The sequence below is a fragment of the Trichomycterus rosablanca genome, chromosome 3 (assembly GCF_030014385.1).
Source record: "Trichomycterus rosablanca isolate fTriRos1 chromosome 3, fTriRos1.hap1, whole genome shotgun sequence".
In the NCBI taxonomy this organism is placed as follows: domain Eukaryota; kingdom Metazoa; phylum Chordata; class Actinopteri; order Siluriformes; family Trichomycteridae; genus Trichomycterus; species Trichomycterus rosablanca.
Genome location: NC_085990.1, coordinates 31381439 through 31402752, shown reverse-complemented (window position 1 = coordinate 31402752; position 21314 = coordinate 31381439). Strand labels below are relative to the sequence as shown.

The window sequence follows — 21314 nt, the reverse complement described above, 5'->3', positions numbered from 1 at the left end:
TCCAACATGACAGCACACCAGTGCACAAAGCAAGGTCCATAAAGACACGGATGAGCGAGTTTGGTGTGGAGGAACTGGCCTGCACAGAGTCCTGACCTCAACCCGATAAAACACCTTTGGGATGAATTAGAGTGGAGACTGCAAGCCAGGCCTTCTCGTCCAACATCAGTGTCTGACCTCACAAATGCGCTTCTGGAAGAATGGTCAAAGATTCCCATAAACACACTCCTAAACCTTGTGGAAAGCCTTCCCAGAAGAGTTGAAGCTGTTATAGCTGCAAAGGGTGGGTCGACATCATATTAAACCCTATGAAATAAGAATGGGACGTCACTCAAGTTCATATGCGTGTGAAGGCAGACGAGTGAATACTTTTGGCACTATAGTGTATGTGCCACAAACACCGCCGGCTCTGACACTGTGCAGTCCGATAGGAATATACGCAAACATGAAAGTCTGTATAATAAATAACATGCTGCATAAATAGACTAATGTAAGAATGTTCTGATATTTGGTGAGACCCCATCCCAACCTGTGAACACTGAGCACTAACTGTCCGACATTAACTATCCTTATAAAACCATTATTATTCTCAGCTGAGGAAGAGCCAAGATAAGTCCCCCCATCCCCCATACAGCTCTGAGCAATTTGATCCGTTCCAACTGCAGGGTACCTCCAGCAATTTCTAACAATTAGCACACTGGCCAATTTGTCTCTGCGACAGCCAAACTAATGGTACTACTTCAACTCGACGTCATTACCGAGGAAATGCTGCCTAATGTGTTTACTTCTAGCATGCTACACCAGGAAAAAAAAGAAAAGGTAATCAAGGCCCAGGGCTACACAATTAGCCACTTGGGAGCAAGGTTGAATTCCAGTGTAGAGTGTAACAAAGCGAATAATCATACTAGTGGCTCAGATGAAAATTACACAAGGAGTATAAAAAGATTTGTGATAATTATGTAACACTTGGCAATCACGTGGCTGGGAAAAATGTCAAATGACAGAGCGAAAATATGTTTAGCCTGAGGAGACTTTAAGAAGATTTTGAACCTTATTTGATTTACATGTAACTAAAAAAGCTTTATCTGTGCTATTTTTACTTCAATGTTGGTTCAGATTAAAAAAATATGGTTTGATTTAACAACACCCAGTACCATCCAGTCAATAGATGTTGCCCATGCTTTTCCCAGCTACTGTTATTACTGCTGCTTATTAGATTTTTTATATGTTTTATTTATTTGATGAATCAAAAGGGTTTTTTTTTTTCTTCAGTCATTACAACAATTAAGACATTAAAACATTTTTAATCTTATCCAAAATTCCCTCAAATTAACACGTAAACAATTACCAGGTTAACCAGCTTTTAAATATATTGATCCATCTATCCATAAAGCTATTAATAAACTAATCATTCAATTAACATTTACCTTAGCTATCAAGCTATCTAGAAGCTCAACAAGGCTAACATATTTATTACCTAGTTAGCTTAACAACTGACTAAGTATCCAACCTGTTAATTAACTGACAACCAGCTAGAGTTTTAGATAAACTGAGCTAAGCAAATTCCATTAACTAATTACCAAAGTGACAATCTGCAAACAACAAATTAAATCAATCAGCTTATCAACCACCTAACCAGCCACCAAACGTGCTCTCGAAATAACCAATTAACAAGCTTTTTATAACTAACCTTTTTTTCCAACCAACCACCTAACCAGCCACCAAAAGTGCTATCAAATTTACAAGCATAAACCAATTAACCAGCTTAACAACTAACCTTATTTCCAACCAACCATCTAAACTACTAATAAGCTGACAGATAAAACAGCTTACCAGGTAAGCACCTACCCAACTAACATATTAATTAAAGACTCTGCTAAACATATCACCAACAAAACCATAGCACAGGTATATAACTAAACTATAAGCAACCAGCACTGTACCCTAACCTGGACCACTTTATAAAAAAACATATAGATGAAATTATTCATCTACGCAAATAATTAACCAAACGATTATCAAACCATCAAGCCAACTAACAAACATATTTATAAAACAACAAACTAACTTTCCTTCAGCTAACCCCCTATACTACTAATAAGCTAAATATATTACCTAACCATTGAATTACCTTGTTTACCCACTAACTTACTGAACTAATTAACTAACAAATAAATTAACCAATCAACCAACCACCTAAGCACTATAGCATTTAATGTATTACATAAATAAACCAACCAGTCGGTTAACCATCAAACATTTACATTTACATTTACATTTAATGTCATTTAATTTACATCAAACCAAATGATCTATTAATATATGGACTAACCAACAATCAACAAATGTATTAACAAAGCTACTAAATAACTAACAGAAGTAAACTAAATAGTTGATCAACTAAGAAAACTTTACACATTTCTGGGGATTTCTTTACACATTTATTGTACAAACACTTGACTAACGGTCAAACCAAGCAACCTATTAATAAAGTAACTCCAAAGACATTAACTAACTCTTTAACTAACCACATACACTACTTATTACCTTACATATAAACAAAAAAACTAAGCATTTAAGCAACTAACATATCAATCAAGCAAACTACCCTATTAGCATACTAACCAACCAACAACAAACTAAACTATCCATTAAATAACCACTTAAATTACTAATCAGCTAACAAAAAAAACAACATACTAACTAATCGTCTATGCAAACAACATATTAATTAAACACCAAAAGACCTAATCATTAAACTAACTACACAATCATCCAATCGACAAATATTTTGTCCGACTAATCACCTCTAATTAATTAACTAAATATTTAACCTATAAACAATTACCAAAACAAATATTTCCAACCCGTGATGGACTGGTATCCTGTACGAGGTGTGTTACTTTGCGCCCAGTGAGCTACAGGACATGATCTTAGTTGACAACACCCAGCTCTGTCTCTTCTTAATTGGGCATGTCACCCATTTTCATCTATTCTTATCAGTGCTGCTTATCAGCTTTTCTCACTTGCTCATTTGTTCAGAAGTGGGTTTTCCTCTGCAGTCAGTACAAGAATAAAAAATCAAGTCTTTTCCTCACAGTGACATCCGAGTGAGGCTGGAAATCACTCCAATCTGTTTATCTGGGATAAGTGCACTGCATACAGGCGTTCACTAATGGCTTAAAGGGCATGGCGCTCCCCGGCTGACTGATACACAGCCGAGGGGCAGAGTGTGAAGATGGACTGGTTTAATTTGAGCTAAGAAACCCGGGCCTGCACTAATAACAGCTTCCTACTTCTCTCACTGCCACACGGGGAGTTGTTCTGTTACTGCCAAGTCCGTCGTGCAAAACCGACTGCTCGTCAAGTATCAAATAAGGTCGCACAGCTGTGTACGAAGCTGACACTAATAGCTGAGAGATTGACATGTCTCTACAATAAACCGCTCCATTCTTATTTCCCTCGAGAGCACTCAAAGCCAGGCCTGGATGATCATGAAGCAATTTTTAGACACTTCTACTCCAGCCAGTCGAGAACAACTTAGACGGAACAGATCAATACAATGTTCAACAAAACAACAAAAAATCGGACACAAGGACATACTGGTATAGGGCAAGCCACAACAGGATGAAGGGACTAAAGAACTTGTGTTGTGTTGTGGATGTGATAGTAGTCTGGCCTAATTATTTTAGTTTCCTGCACATGAGACAAACAATAGGCTTAGATGCAATGTATACATGATATAAACAGAGCAATGAGCATTAATTTACCTCTCATGGCACAAAAGTGTTGGATAATAGTGAGTATCAGCTGCCAGTGGAAAATTACACTCATAAATTGTCAGTCATTAAATTACACTCATAAATTGAATGATAGAATTAATGAAAGCTACAAAGATACATAAATACCTTAATGGATACATAAATACTCGTCAGCGTCCACAGAATCGGTTGGGATTGCTAGTGTAACCGAGCGTCTTTAGAGTTCACCGAGTTTATAAAGAAAGGAACTGTACACAGACAAATTATAAGAAGCTTAATACTTTACTGGCTTGTTCTTTTGAGCACAGACTACAGAGAAATTATCACGTGTGTAGAGAAGCATACTTTTCTATTGACTATGGAATCCACAAAGTGACAAACTAACTTAATTGCCGTATGTCAGCTAGGACCGCCTCATATTGCATATTGGGCCTCATATTTCACACAAACCTTAAACTTTGAATTTCACAGCAAACTGCATATTTCACAGAAAAAGTCTTATTTCTCAGGACGCAGGCCATTTCAGGGTTCGTGATGCGATTTTCACGACCGTGAATTAGGTTGGGCCTTAATTATGACTTACCGATTGTTAACTGAATTGCCGTAGGATTGCTAGGACCGCTAGTACTGCCTTATAGTGCAAATTAACAAGTAAACATGAGGCTCATTACTGTGATTCTCATGACCGTGAATTAGCTAGGGCCTTATTTATTTATATGTTACATATGACATCGAGTGTATATAGGGAAAACCAGTCCTATGTATTTTTTCCCCTATTCCTTTGCCACGTGCACTACACTTTATTGGCCAGTAAGAACAGAAGGCCCACTTTGGCATGAGTGAAGTCGCCAGCTATGTTTGATATTCACGATATGATCTATGTAAATACTCCACCACTCTTGCCGAAGCCTTGACCAATCCCAAGGATTGTATATTGTAATGGCGGCAAAGAGAAACCTGACCTCTGTCAGTCACGGACAACTGTGATTTCACCATTCTATCCAAGCACCTGACAGAGTTTTTTTTATTCTAATACTATAAATAAATAAAAATAATAACACATTATGGTCAATAATGTCAAATGCTGCACTTTGGCACCAACAACACTACGGTACACTAGTAACTTTTGAATGAATTTATATTATTTCAATCATTAACAACAAAACTATTAAACATAAAAATCCTAAACCAAGGCTGTGTAGTGTCAATATGGAGCTTGACTGCATGTTAAACACTGGGTGTAATGTAAATCAGGAAAAGCTTTAAAATATATACTGCATCTTTATTCATTGTGATTAGCAAGTATAATTAACGCTTGTAATGAACTGTTCGCTAATGGCTACTGTATAAAATCTACATTCTGATGCTGAACTGGTTCTGTTTAGTGTTGCGATGTTCACTATGTTACACTGTTATTGTTAAATAAACTACTGTATAAAGACTTTTTGATTTACACATCCAATCCTGCATTTCAAACCTGCAACGCATTTCAAAAAAGTTGAGACAGAGCAAGTTTAAGTTAAAACAGAAGAAATTTAGGGCTAGTAATGAGTTAAAAAAATAATAATAATAATGATGTGATTTCAAACAGGTGATGTCAACATGTGATTGTAATTATGGTTTGCTACAAAAACTGTATCCAAAAAAATCTTTAAGGATGAGCAGAGGTTTGTCAGTTTGTCAACGAATGCATGAGAAAATTGTTCAAATATTCAAACATTGTTCCTCAAAAAAATAATGAAAGAGATCAGAAGAATTTTCAGTGCATAAAGGGAAAGGACGCGAGCCTAAACTGAACACCCGTGATCTCTGATCCCTTAGACAGCACTGCATCAACAACCATCACTCATCAGTAGCATGGTTTCTGGACATGTTTTGCTGATAATAGTAATTCAGACCAGCAACAAGTCCAAAAGCCAGGCTCTGTCATGGTATGGGGCTGTGCAGTGCCCTTGGCAAAGGTCATTTACACTTCTGTGATGCAGCATTAATGCAGAAAAGTACATTAAGATTTTGGGGCAACATATTCTGCCTTCAAGACGTCATCTTTTCCAGGGACGTCCATGCATTTTTCAACGAGACGATGCAAAACCACATGCTGCACACGTTACAAAGGCACGGCTGTGGAAGAAGAGTGTATGGGTACTGGACTGCAGGAAGGACAAAATAACACCTGAAACACCTCATTGTTTGGTATCCGAAATGCCAAAACGTCTTTTATTTTTCACTGAACAGCTTTAGAATTAACTACAACATCAACTGAAGCTTTATTGACCAACATCAGTGCCCAGCCCCATACAAATACTTTTTTGACTGAATGTGCACAAATTCTCACAGACATACTTTAGGGTCTTGTGAGAAACCTCAAGTACCTGTTGTTGAAAACCTGTTGAGTTGAAAATACAACATAGAAGTAACTCTGTTTTAATACCATTAGTTTTTGAGTTGGTATGTCCAACAAGTTTATGGTCAGGTGTCAAATAACCTCTATATAGTGTATTTATCAACAAACCTATTTATTAACTAACAGAAGTAAACTAATTAGCTTAAAAACTAAGCAAACTAAACAATTTACATATCCATCATGCCATCACCCAACCAAGGGTAAAATCATCTATCCCATTAACATTAACATTCATCTAACTAAAATTGGTATATCAATAAACTGATGAACAATTTAAGCAACTAACATATTACTTAATGAACCTACCAACCATCTAAACATCAAGCAAACTACCATATTATTATACTGACTAACCAACAAACAAATATTTTCATTAAATTACCACCTAAATTACTAATCAGCTAACAGAAAACAACTTACCAACTAAGCATCTTTGCAAACAACCTATTCATCAATCTACAAACTACATAGTTATTAACCTGGTAAAAAGAAAAAAGTAACTGGCAACATTTGCATCTCCATACAATCAGGCAGAAAGTGACTGACCACTTGTGTTGCTTCCAGATACGTTACTAAAATACTGTACATCGTGCTTGTTAGACCTTAAAAACAATGACACTCTTTTCAAATATCAGACAGCAAAGGTGTAACTGAAGAGATCAACATGGCCCATATTCAGCTTTTATAGAAGAGACGAAGCAACAGCAAGCTTGAAAAACGTATAAAGGCACAGAGCTCATTATACTCAATGTTACTAAACTCATCATTAAAACCCCCTGGCTGATTATCCGAATCTGTAGAAGCATATTAAAAAGGTTGCGGGTGCACTGTTGCTGAATTTTAACCATTATAGATTTCCTTTTCCTACTGAAGAAATCTGAGAAAATATTGCTGTTAAGGTCTGGAGAAATCTGTGGATGATGAATGACCTGAACATGTTCAGATTTAGAGACGGCGCTAGGTAGGAATTTAATATTGTTCTTAATGCGTTCCATTTTTATTTCAATTTAATGAAGTATTTAAAAAGGAAAAGGATTTAAATGAAATGAGTGGTACTAAATAGATTTAACTGTCTAACCAGTAATTGTCACAGTGGAGTTATAAAAGTACCGACACCTCCAGGCTGATCTTACAACCTACATGTCTAATTTTATTTCATTAAATGAAGGCATGACTCCAATTAGATTATAGTAAAATCATTACAGCATTTTCTCACACACACACAATCTCCCAGCCTGTAATGTAAATGATTAATCAATGTCATCGATATAGACATGATCAAGTGCTCGTCTGTTATTAGTTTAGCTGGAATGTGTTCGTCTGGGGTTCACAAACTTTTTCTCACAAATAGTGTTCTGAAGACTTCAAAATACTGTCTGTCTCTCTCTGTCTCTGGCGGCACGGTGGCTTGGTGTGTAGCACTGTCGCCTCACAGCAGGAAGGTTCTGGGTTCGATTCCCTGGTGGAACGGTCTGGGTGCTTTCTGTGAGAAGTTTGCATGTTCTCCTTGTGTCTGTGTGGGTTTCCTCCCACAGTCCAAAGACATGCAAGTGAGATGAATTGGAGATAAAAATTGTCTGTGACTGACATTAAACTTGTGAACGGATTTTAATGTCATATTTTACACTTTGGTTACATTCATGACAGGAACGGTAGTTACGTATTACACACAAGGTTATATCAAGTTATGGTCAACAGTCAGGGACAATTTAGTGTCTTCAATTGACCTCACTTGCATGTCTTGGGACTGTGGGAGGAAAACGGAGCACCCGGAGAAAACCCACGCAGAGCATGCAAACTCCACACAGAAAGGATCCGGCCCTTCTTGCTGTGAGGCGACAGTGCTACCCACTTAGCCACCGTGCCGCCCTCCAAAACCATAAACATTGTTATACTAAAATAGCCTTCATTCTCCTGTGAAGACTTTCCACAAGAGGCGGTGTCTGTGGAAACTTATGTCCATTTATTTAAGAGCGTATGTGTCAGCTCGGGTGCTGATGTTGCCAAAGGCCTGGCTTGAAAATAACATTCTAATTCATCACAAACGTTGAGATCAGGACCCTGTCCAGACCAATGGTGTTCCTCTTCTCCTATCTCATTAAACATGTCTTTATAAAGTTCTCAAACTCGAAACGACATCCAAATTGTTGCCAGAAAGTTGTAATCATATAATTTTGTTAAATTATTGACTGCATTGTATGTATGTCAACAATGTGTGAAACTAAAACACCAGCATTTAGTAATTAGAAATTGTGTCGACACGGTTTTGTTGATATTGTGTATATATAGCTGACAATCTAGAGAGAGGTTGTTTGCACGTTGGTATTAATCAGAGGACTAACATGCACTGACACACAGCCAGAGTAAATGAAGCCATCTGAAACGTTTTATGCAAAGCTGAGGACCTGAAGAAACTTTTCCCATTTTTAAACCAGCAGCCTTCTGACTCCTACGCTGCTTGTCATCACTGTCAAGATGGCAGCACCTTATTTTGGACCTAATGGCTCGCTAACTGCGAGACAAATCGCGCCTACTCGTAACAAGGATGCCATTGGAAATCGATAGCAGGCTCTCATGCTTAACTGCTCATCCTTTCCCCTCCATCCACACACCCACTCAGAAAACAATGACCTGAGACAGTAATGACGCCCCTGCTGAGGGAACTACAGTCAGCAAGCTGTGGTAAATAAAGAGCCATCACGCCGACGACTGTGGGGCAACTCATCACGCACTCGCCTCCGTGATCATTTTAAATAATACGTTTTATGCAAAATATACACATATACAGGTGCACACTACATTAAACCTCTTATTTCACATATCCCCGCTCGTTTGGAGGCTGGGGTCAGAGCCCAGGGTTAGCCATTGTACGGTGCCTTTTGGAGCAGAGAGGGCCTTGCTTAAGGGCCCAACAGTGGCAGCATGGCAAAGCCAGGATTCAAATTCTCAACCTTGTGATTGATAGCCCAAAGCTCTACACATTAGGCTACCACTGTCCCTGTGGTAAATACAAAGCCATTTCCAAAAAAAATGGGACTGTAAATTAAACAGTCAACAGTAATCTTTTTAGACCTGTGTTAATGCAATGTACCCAATGATTGTGTCGAAATAGGACCCACTGCAATCCTGAGCAGAATAAAGTGGACATAAAACAGCAATATTAGTGGACAGCAATATTAACATGCAAAATTTAGCAACCAATAATTGTGTGCCCAACTCTGCAGATTTAACTAGGGATGTCCCGATCCGGGGCCGATCAAGGCATTTTTTAACTGATCGGTATCGGCTTTACTAATGCCGATCATCATAATCCCGATCCTTTGTTTTACGTCAGCATGTCCGCTGTGTGGAAATACTTTAAATTGGAAAGTGAAACAATTCCAACAGTGAAGTGTAATGTCTGCAATGTGAGCGTTTCACGAGGCGGTAGGAGCAGAGCTGCGTTCATTACTGTAGAATTTTACTATTTATATGGTGTGAGTCAAGGATCACACCGGTTTACAAAACAATAACTTTTAATCCGAGTATGAAAACTTCAGGACCATAACATACAGCTTTCACGAGTTTACATGTTACAAGACTGAACGACATCTCAGTATCAAGCACTCCGATTGGCTTAGTTAGTGATGCACTTGGCTTAGTTAGTGATGCACTTGCTTAATAAAGAAATAAATACACTTTATTAACTTCTTCTGTTACGGTACCGAATAGCGGACAGCTAGAGTCATCGCGTTAAAAAAGCACGCTATTCCATGCACTATGGAAGCAGGCAGGCAATTTTTTTCCTACAGCACTGCAGAGCTATTCAGTTGTTAAACATATACATTGGATTAATTTGAATAACTGTAATGTACTTGAAGTGTGCACTGTGTGAACAGTATTATCTAGTTCTTATCTAGACAATATCTAGAAAATACAAGTATCGGTTTGAGAATCGGTATCAAAATTAATGATCGGGAACAAAAAAACGTGATCGGGACATCCCTAGATTTAACATTGTTGTTTGCTGTGGAATGTAGGATGTGTCTTATTTACTTAAATGTAGGATGTGTCTTATTTACTTAAATGTAGGATGTGTCTTATTTAATCAAATAAAATTAGCAATACTTCTGCAAAAGACTTGCAGTGTTTGCAATTAACGCTTGTACAGACATCCCTATTTGCTCACAGGTCACATTTAAGCCTCTTTTACACACGCTGGTTTACCAGACTGGTCTGTGTAAAATGCACTCTAGACAACCAACACTGGTAGGATCTGCCACAAACTGGTAGACCACATGAAGTTTGTTTGTTTATTAGGATTTTAACATCATGTTTTACACTTTGGTTACATTAATGACAGGAACAGTAGTTACTCATTACACACAAGATTCATCAGTTCAAGTTTTAATGTCAAATGGACAATTTTGTATCTCCAATTCACCTCACTTGCATCTCTTTGGACTGTTGGAGGAAACCGGAGCACCTGGAATAAACTCACACAGACGCGAGGAGAACAAGATCGAACCTTCTTGCTGTGAGGCGACAGTGCTACCCACCGTGCCACCCCATGAAGTTTGTTTGTTTGATTGATTCTTAAAGTCATGTCAGCTGCTTTGGATATTATCATGGCTGAATAATAGGTTCCAGCTTTAAAAAGTCAAAGCTGGGGTCGATTTGTTTCTTTATAGAATGAATGAAGAGACTTTACAGGGATTAGGGAGTTGTTAATGTGACTGTAAGGGTGTGGAGTTTAATTGATTTTTATATCTTATTTTTTAAGTCCTACTGTTTTAAAGAATTTAAACAGTTTTTTGGGGGGTGGGGGGGTATGAGGTGAAGATTTCCTTGTGGTTGTTTGTATTGAAGAATTTTGCTCTGCTGTTATTCAGAGCGGAGTCACCAAGTGCTACATAAAAGTCACCAATGCTCTGCTGACTCAATATCTGCAGAGTTCCAAACCTCCTCTGTCCTTAACATCAGCACAAAAACTGTGTACCAGGGTTTCCATGTCCGAATGCTGAATCTGTATATTTATGCAAGTCTTACATCATTAAGCGGGCAACACGGTGGCTAAGTGGGTAGCACTGTCGCCTCACACAAGAAGGTCCTGGGTTCAGTTCCCAGGTGGGGCGGTCCAGGTCCTTTCTGTGTGGAGTTTGCATGTTCTCCCGTGTCCTCGTGGGTTTCCTCTGGGTGCTCCGGTTTCCTCCCACAGTCCAAAGACATGCAAGTGAGGTAAATTGGAGATACTAAATCGTCCAAGACTGTGTTCAATATAACCTTGTGAACTGATGAATCTTGTGTAACTACCGTTCCTGTCATGAATGTGACCAAAGTGTAAAACATGATGTTAAAATCCTAATAAACAAACAAACAAACATCATTAAGCACAATGCCAAGTGTTTGATAGAGTGGTGCAAAGCATGCCACCACTGGACTCATGTTCTGTGAAGTGACGAATCACTTTTATCTGGCTGTCTGATGGACGAGTCTGGGATTGGTGAATGCCAGGAGAACATCACCTGATGTTAGAACCAACTGTATAGTATGGTGGAGGATGGGTAATACTATGGTCATGTTTTTTAGGGGTTGGCCTAGGTCCCTTAGTTCCAGCAAAGGGAAATTTTAATGCTTTAGTATACCAGGACATATTGGACAATTTAATGCTTCCAACTTTGTGGGAACAGTTTGGGGAAATCCTGATTCGGTTCCAGCATGACTGTGCCCCAATGCACAAAGCAAAGTCCATAAATGCAAGGTTGGGTATGTTTGGGTTTGTTTGATTCTTAACGCCATGTCAGCTGCTATGGCTATTATCAAGTCTAAATAGTAGGTTCCATAAAGTCAAAGTGGGGGTTGGTATATTTCTTCATAAGAATTCATAAACAGACTTTAGATGGATTATGGTGTTTGAGTAACTGTGAGGTAACTGTGAGGAAGTTTAATTATTTTTTGCATATGTTATATGGTGTTTTTAAGTCCTGATGCTTCTAAGAATTTAAAAAGTTTTTTGGGGGGTCTGAGATGAAGATTTCTTTGTAGCTGTTTGTATTGTAACATTTTGTTCTGGTGTTATTTGTCTTTTGGCATTAGTAGAGAATGAGTTTAACTGAGGTTCTTGCTCCACAGCGGGGCAAATGAGGGCCTGGTCTTCCTTTAGCAGGTAAATATGAGTGAGTTTGGTGTGTCCTATATGGCATTTTGTGTAAGCAATTTGTTCCCATTGTTTTTTGGGTAATAAATTCTGTCTGTTTTATAGTAGGATGGATCTCATGGAGTTTACTGGTGGTAAACGTTCCCATACTTTTTGGGTATGTTTGATATGGAAGAACTTGACCCTATTAAACACTTTTGGAATGAACTTCAATGGAGATTGTGAGCTAGGCCCTCAAGTCCAACATCAGTATCTGACCTCACAAATGCTCTTCACGATAAATAGGCAAATATACCAACAGATACACTTCAAAATCTTGGGGAAAGATTTGTTTACATTTATGCTGTTCGTTTTACTTCAAATAAATTAGCAAATCTATATCCGTGTGTTGTTCTATTAGATATATAATCCACTTGTTTTTCTTCTTGGCGGCCATCTTGTATGTTTCCAGAACATTTCCAGAATATTTACCTAACTGATTTACTCTTAGATCATTTACTCTCTCGGCTTTCGCGGTATAAAAGCTGAAACTAGTGATTTGTTAACTAAACTGTCGCTTTTACTTCTACAACCAATTAAAAGAGTGTTTTTCAGTGCCAGCTCACCTAAACAGAACACATTGGAGAAAAAAAAATAGCATCGATTGCTTTGGCTTAGCGGAACAACTGAAATTCTGCCCAAAACCTTAATTCGGAGCTCTGATTGGTTTATCAAGGCCTGAACCACGACTGAATCTCTGAATCAAATGCACTGATTCATGGAATCTTTACCATAGATAAAAGCACAGCTCCCTGATTCAATTCCAATGAATGATTCGTTTGAAAAGAGTCGTTTCTGACTTGTTTTACTCAGTGATTCAGTGTTTGACTGAGGTGAAGAAATGAGGGCGGGGTTAATTTCACGTGTATGGACAGAGTCTGTCAGAGCTTTAGAGCCAAAAAGGCACAAATGTATTAAATAATGACACGATAAAGTACAAATAATTCATCTTACATATTTTCTGCAATAAAATCTGTTTTTTTTTGTGTGTGTTGGAAAGCTGTGTACACCGACATGGACTCGTTTTACTCCAACTTTAATAACTCCAGATCAGAATTAGTTAGAAGCTAAAACTTTGGTATGGTGACTGTAAACAACATTTGCTACAGGAATACATTGTTTGTAATGGAATATAATATTATAATATTATTATTAATATATATACAGTACACTGATCAGCCATAACATTAAAACCACCTCCTTCTACACTCACTGTCCATTTTATCAGCTCCACTTACCATATAGAAGCACTTTGTAGTTCTACAATTACGGACTGTAGTCCATCTGTTTCTCTACATACCTTTTCAGCCTGCTTTCACCCTGTTCTTCAATGGCCAGGACCACCACAAAGTAGGTATTATTTGGGTGGTGGATGATTCTCATCACTGCAGTGACAATGACATGGTGGTGGTGTGTTAGTGTGTTGTGCTGGTATGAGTGGATCAGACAGTTTTTAATTACCGTGTCTACTCACTGTCCACTCTATTAGACACTCCTACCTGGTAGATCCACCTTGTAGATGTAAAGTTAGAGACGATCTCTCATCTATTGCTGCTGTTTGAGTTGGTCATCTTCTAGACCTTCATCAGTGGTCACAGGACGCTGCCCATGGGGTGCGGTTGGCGGACTATTCTCAGTCCAGTAGTGACAGTGAGGTGTTTAAAAACTCCACCAGCATTGCTGTGTCTGATCCACTCATACCAGCACAACACACACTAACACACCACCACCATGTCAGTGTCACTGCAGTGCTGAGAATGATCCACCACCTAAATAATACCTACTCTGTGGTGGTCCTGTGGGGGTCCTGACCATTGAAGAACAGCATGAAAGGGGGCTAACAAAGCATGTAGAGAAACAGATGGACTACAGTCAGTAATTGTAGAACTACAAAGTGCTATATGATAAGTGGAGCTGATAAAATGGACAGTGAGTGTAGAGAAAAGGAGGTGATTTTAATGTCATGGCTGATCAGTGTACAGTGTATCACAAAAGTGAGTACACCCCTCACATTTCTGCAGATATTTAAGTATATCTTTTCATGGGACAACACTGACAAAATGACACTTTGACACAATGAAAAGTAGTCTGTGTGCAGCTTATATAACAGTGTAAATTTATTCTTCCCTCAAAATAACTCAATATACAGCCATTAATGTCTAAACCACCGGCAACAAAAGTGAGTACACCCCTTAGTGAAAGTTCCTGAAGTGTCAATATTTTGTGTGACCACCATTATTTCCCAGAACTGCCTTAACTCTCCTGGGCATGGAGTTTACCAGAGCTTCACAGGTTGCCACTGGAATGCTTTTCCACTCCTCCATGACGACATCACGGAGCTGGCGGATATTCGAGACTTTGCGCTCCTCCACCTTCCGCTTGAGGATGCCCCAAAGATGTTCTATTGGGTTTAGGTCTGGAGACATGCTTGGCCAGTCCATCACCTTTACCCTCAGCCTCTTCAATAAAGCAGTGGTCGTCTTAGAGGTGTGTTTGGGGTCATTATCATGCTGGAACACTGCCCTGCGACCCAGTTTCCGGAGGGAGGGGATCATGCTCTGCTTCAGTATTTCACAGTACATATTGGAGTTCATGTGTCCCTCAATGAAATGTAACTCCCCAACACCTGCTGCACTCATGCAGCCCCAGACCATGGCATTCCCACCACCATGCTTGACTGTAGGCATGACACACTTATCTTTGTACTCCTCACCTGATTGCCGCCAAACATGCTTGAGACCATCTGAACCAAACAAATTAATCTTGGTCTCATCAGACCATAGGACATGGTTCCAGTAATCCATGTCCTTTGTTGACATGTCTTCAGCAAACTGTTTGCGGGCTTTCTTGTGTAGAGACTTCAGAAGAGGCTTCCTTCTGGGGTGACAGCCATGCAGACCAATTTGATGTAGTGTGCGGCGTATGGTCTGAGCACTGACAGGCTGACCCCCCACCTTTTCAATCTCTGCAGCAATGCTGACAGCACTCCTGCGCCTATCTTTCAAAGACAGCAGTTGGATGTGACGCTGAGCACGTGCACTCAGCTTCTTTGGACGACCAACGCGTCGTCTGTTCTGAGTGGACCCTGCTCTTTTAAAATGCTGGATGATCTTGGCCACTGTGCTGCAGCTCAGTTTCAGGGTGTTGGCAATCTTCTTGTAGCCTTGGCCATCTTCATGTAGCACAACAATTCGTCTTTTAAGATCCTCAGAGAGTTCTTTGCCATGAGGTGCCATGTTGGAACTTTCAGTGACCAGTATGAGAGAGTGTGAGAGCTGTACTACTAAATTGAACACACCTGCTCCCTATGCACACCTGAGACCTAGTAACACTAACAAATCACATGACATTTTGGAGGGAAAATGACAAGCAGTGCTCAATTTGGACATTTAGGGGTGTAGTCTCTTAGGGGTGTACTCACTTTTGTTGCCGGTGGTTTAGACATTAATGGCTGTATATTGAGTTATTTTGAGGGAAGAATAAATGTACACTGTTATATAAGCTGCACACAGACTACTTTTCATTGTGTGAAAGTGTCATTTTGTCAGTGTTGTCCAATGAAAAGATATACTTAAATATCTGCAGAAATGTGAGGGGTGTACTCACTTTTGTGATACACTGTATATAATATAATAATCATTTAATGAAATACATGCAGTTCCAGGGGACCACGGAACACACTGACAGGTTTCCCATACATCCTTATAGGAAAAAATACCTTCAAACTCAACGTCACTCCCAGAACCAACTGACACTGAGTTTCAAGGTACCACTGTAGGTGCAAAGATTTAGAATAGGATGTAATAAAAAGTTCATGTAGGTGTAATGTCCAAATGTCTCAATACTTTTGTTCATATACTGTATATAATTATATAACAGTACTTTTTATCCTAATTCATTTCTTACAATGTCAGAAAGTACTACATGTGTATATCTGAAATGAATACATGAATGGATGACGCTAAGCTCTGAATTTATCAGTAAACCTGGTACAAACAGGCGTTGCAGCTCAACACTTAGAACCAGAAATGAACGAGAGAAATAAACCTCCAGCAAACCAGTGATCCCTGTCCGACACCATCAATCACAGTTTAGCAAGTGTGCTTTTCCTCACCTCTGACATCTTAACTTGAATCTCACTGCTTCCATTAATTGGACCTCTAAATGAGCAATCAATTCGATCTATTGACCTCTTCCACAGCTCGCAGCTCTGAGCAACCGCTGTTCGTGACCTTTCACTCAAAGGCGGCGCATCTGCAAACAGGATGCGTCTGTGACCTTTCTGCAGCTCCAGTGTGCCGGGGAGTGTGCACCCTTTAAATCTCTTCCCGTCCAGCTCACTGAGTGCAACATCTCATCACAATCATGTATCATAAACACAACATCGATTGGTACAGGTCACAGAACAATTCTTCACTCAGCGGAGGGGAAGAGACACATCCATCAGAGAAAGGAAAGTGGGAAGGAGCGATGGGTTTAGCCTAAATCTGAGAGGTTTTGAGAGTCACCTCATCCAGAGAAAGTGAGGTAAATATTTACAAAGCAAACATACTGTTTATATACAGCAAACTACTTTAGTGTGCAGGGTGCAGGGCTTTATCCTAAAGCCGTGGTGAGTTCTACGCTACCACAAAACACAGGGTGCAGGGTAGGGACACTCCCTGGACAGAGTGCCAGTCAATCACAGGGTAACACAAACCATCATTTAAACCTAAGGCCAGCTTGGGTACATGGAAAAGGTACTCAAATCTTTCCAGACTAATCAAGGACAAGGGTCAAACCCAGGTCCCAAGATGTGCGGCACCCACCAAACCAGATGTGTCAATGACACAGTGTAATTTTCTGTAATAATGCACTTGCTAATCTTCTACATCCATGATGGATGGATGAATGGATGGATGGATGGATGTATGAAAGGCTATGGATGGAGGGACAAATGGAAGGAATGGTGGGTGGCTGGCTATGGATGGATGGAATGGTGAGTGGGTGGCTGGATATGGATGGATGGAAAGGTGGGTGGGTGGCTGGATATGGATGGATGGATGAATGGACCCACCAAACCAGCTGTGTCACTGCCACCTAGTGTGCAGTGTAATTTTCTGTAATAATGCACATGCTAATCTTCTACATCCATAATGGATGGATGGATGGATGAATGAAAGGCTATGGATGGAGGGATAAATGGATGGAATGGTGGATGACTGGCTATGGATAAACAGAATGGTGAGTGGGTGGCTGGATATGGATGGATGGAATGGTGACTGGGTGGCTGGATATGGATGAATGAAATGGTGAGTGGGTGGCTGGATATGGATGGATGGAATAGTGAGTGGGTGGCTGGCTATGGATGGATTTGATGGATTGATGGAATAGTGGGTGGGTGGCTGGCCATGAATGGATGGATGGATGGATGGATGGATAGATGGATGGCTGGATAAAATAGTGCGTGGAAAGCTGGCCATGGATTGCTTGGATAGATGGATGGAATGGTAAATGGGTGGCTGGTCATGGATGGAGGATGGAATAGTGGGTGGGTGGCTGGCCATGGATGGATGGATGGAAAGCTGGCCATGGATTGCTTGGATAGATGGATGAAATGGTGGGTGGCTGGCTGGCAATGGATGGATGGATGGGTGGGTGGATGGATGGATGGATAGATAGATGGATGGAATGGCGGGTGGCTGGCTGGCCATAGATGGATGGATGGAATGGCGGGTGGCTGGCTGGCCATGGATGGATGGATGGAATAGTGGGTGGGTGGCTGGCCATGGATGGATGGAATAGTGGGTGGGTGGCTGGCCATGGATGGATTGATGGAAAGCTGGCCATGGATTGCTTGGATAGATGGATGAAATGGCGGGTGGCTGGCTGGCAATGGATGGATGGATGGGTGGGTGGATGGATGGATGGATGGATGGATAGATAGATGGATGGAATGGCGGGTGGCTGGCTGGCCATAGATGGATGGATGGAATGGCGGGTGGCTGGCTGGCCATAGATGGATGGATGGAATGGCGGGTGGCTGGCTGGCCATGGATGGATGGAATAGTGGGTGGGTGGCTGGCCATGGATGGATGGATGGAATAGTGGGTGGGTGGCTGGCCACGAATGGATGGATGAATGGATGGATGGAATAGTGCGTGGATGGCATGGTGGGTGATTGGGTGGCTATGGATTGCTAGGATAGATATATGAAATGTTGGGTGGATGGCTGGTTATGTAGGAGATTCTGGCTGGCTTTTAGCTATAACTTTGCTCTAACAGGGTTTCCGCAGATTTGTATCTTTGAACTGTTCTAAAGTAAGGAAATATTTAACGAGAAAGCACTTACGTAATTTGCTCTGGATAAGAGTGTCTGCTAAATGCCAAAAATGTAAATGTTAATGTAAAAATAACCCCCTGCGCTGTTTAATGAATCATCAGACACTATCTGATGATCACTAATATATTCTTGAAATAGTTTCCTATATATTTTCTGAATACATACAGTGGATACATAATGTACAGTATTTCAGACAACTTGACTTACTGCACTAACACTTTCTGAATCCACTGTAAATCAAAGGTCTATTTTACAAATATTCCAAATGTTATTTCATTATAAATCATATAATCATATAACACATAAATAAATTCAAATATAAAATTATATAAAAGGTTTTTTGGCACACGATTTGTATGATTTGCCATTGTCAGTAATATATCAGTATAATGCACAAAACATACACATTTACTTGTATATACGTATATACGTATATATATATATATATATATATATATATATATATATATATATATATATATACAGTACACACACACACACACACACACACACACACACACACACACACACACACACACACTCATTGATCCATGGTTCTCAATATACACTATACAATAAAAAGTATATTAATACAGCCCAGTTGGCGAAGAGGTCTATTATGCTAGTCCATCAAAGCTAAGATACGAGTTAGAATCTCAGCAATGCTATCAGTCGACCGAGTGTCTACCAGGTGGAGGAAGGGAGGAGTGACCAAAGCCCTGCGATGGATTGGCACCCTGGACTAGACACCATACCCGTTGCAACCCTGACCACGAAAAAGCAGTTGATGAAAAAAAAAAAAAACAATGAACATACTGTATATGGTCAAGCCCTGATACTGGATCAGAACGTCTGGCCTACAGTCAACATCTCTAGGTTGGTGTTAAGTCAGGTTGAGGTAAGGGCTCTATACAGGACACTGGTGTTTCACTACATGAAACCAATATATAGATTTAAGGACCTTGCTTTGTGCTCAGGGGTACAGTCATGGTGAAACAAGAAAAGGGGTTCTCCAAACTGTTACCAAGTTAGAACTAAGCATATAAATTAGTTCATAAAAATGATTTTATACACCTGTTGATGGGTGTTGCTAAAATACCTGAACTTAAAAGTTAAATAGGGTGTCCATATACTTTTAGCAGTGAAATTTAGTTTGGATGAGCATTAGTAATAATTGAAAAAAGGGTGTAGAATTTATGTTATGGCAATTTTATAAAGATGGTAATTCGTCACATGCTTCCAGGTGAATAAGTAACATTAGTGGAATTGTTTCTAACAGTATTGTTTACTGAACGTGAACTTGATTGCCAGTTAAAGTAGATAGCAAAGGCTGGATACCAAACAGCTCCGTACTCCTTACATAGGGTTACTATTTGTAATACTCTGTACCACAATCTATAGTGCACTACATGTTCACTGGGAAGCAATTAGAGATTCTGCATTTCATGACGCTACTATCTCACAGTAAAGACAAAGGTATTTTAGGTAATTGCAGTCTTTTATAAATTCCAACCTCATTGTTTTAAAAACAATAAAATTATAAAATGGGTTTAAAACATTCACATGGACAGTGTATAGTAATGAACCTGACACACTCACCGCTCAGTGTCGCGCTGTTCTGTTATTGAGAGCCCTGCACGTATCCCCGATCTATATTAATAACATTTTCACTTCCTATTCTGGTAACTCTGCTTATATGAGTCAAATGCTAATATATTGTATTTAATATACATTTTTCTATCATTCTTTTTCCCTACAAAAGACTTAAACAGGTAAAACGTGGAACATTTGGTGCAGGCACTGTTTACGAAGTACTGTTAGAAAGAGAAAGATGGCGGTGCCCAGCAGAACTCAAGTGTTATCTCTGTATCGACTGCTTTTAAAAGAAAGCAACAACTTCCCTTCATATAACTTCAGGTAACGTTATAGTTACTAACATGCATTTTATTCTTGTTATTAAATGTAAGTGTAAAAATGCAGCTCCGTGTGTAAACACACGCTGCTTTGTGGACTTGTGTAAACATGGCTAGTGTATAAATATTTTGGTTCTGTGTTTAAGACAGCGGCGTTATAATAATCATATTTCTTTATTTCACCGAGTATTTTAGTTAAGTTTATTGACTAAAATGCAGTTAAACGATGTATATATGTTATGTGTGTAGTGGATATAGTATAACAAACACTGTTTACAGTAAAGCTAGCTTCACATTGCCATGTGCTTGTCACATTAGAAAAAAATCGACTTCTAAAATTCGACTAAAATTTGTGGCTACGGTTTGTGGACACTGGTCAGGGTCGCGGCAGATCTGGTTCAACCGTGGTAAAGTGGGTGCAGGTCCCAAATAGATTCAAGTGACCTATAATCTGTACAAATTAAAATCGCTTAGAAAAAAAAAATAATGTTGAAAAAGTGTTTACATCCTTTTATAACTGGGAATTTTGGTGTGTTCAAAATTAACCAATCACATTCAAACTCATGTTAAATAGTGGTCAGTGACGCCTGCCCTCAAATGAAGTGCCTCTGATTAACCCCGTATAATAATCAGCTCTTCTAATAGGATTTTCCTGACATGTATTTGCATCCTACATCAGAAACCATGATTCACAAACAGCTTGCAAAGGATTAATAGGATATCACTGTTGAAAGGTATC

At 39.5% G+C, this 21314-nt stretch overlaps 2 protein-coding genes across 2 annotated transcripts in view; one reads left to right on the top strand and one right to left on the bottom strand.

Annotated features, from left to right (window-relative positions):
* Positions 1 to 20379, bottom strand: part of fars2 (phenylalanyl-tRNA synthetase 2, mitochondrial) — a 222896-nt gene extending 202517 nt beyond the window's left edge. The window contains exon 1 of the mRNA XM_062991163.1: positions 20262 to 20379. The gene's annotated coding sequence lies outside the window, so the exon portion shown is untranslated. The remainder of the gene's footprint in view (positions 1 to 20261) is intronic.
* Positions 20380 to 20424: 45 nt separating this feature from the next.
* Positions 20425 to 21314, top strand: part of LOC134309820 (LYR motif-containing protein 4B) — a 70230-nt gene continuing 69340 nt past the window's right edge. Inside the window, exon 1 of the mRNA XM_062991164.1 lies at positions 20425 to 20579. Within this exon, the coding sequence (XP_062847234.1) occupies positions 20494 to 20579 (86 nt within the window). The 5' untranslated portion in view covers positions 20425 to 20493. The remainder of the gene's footprint in view (positions 20580 to 21314) is intronic.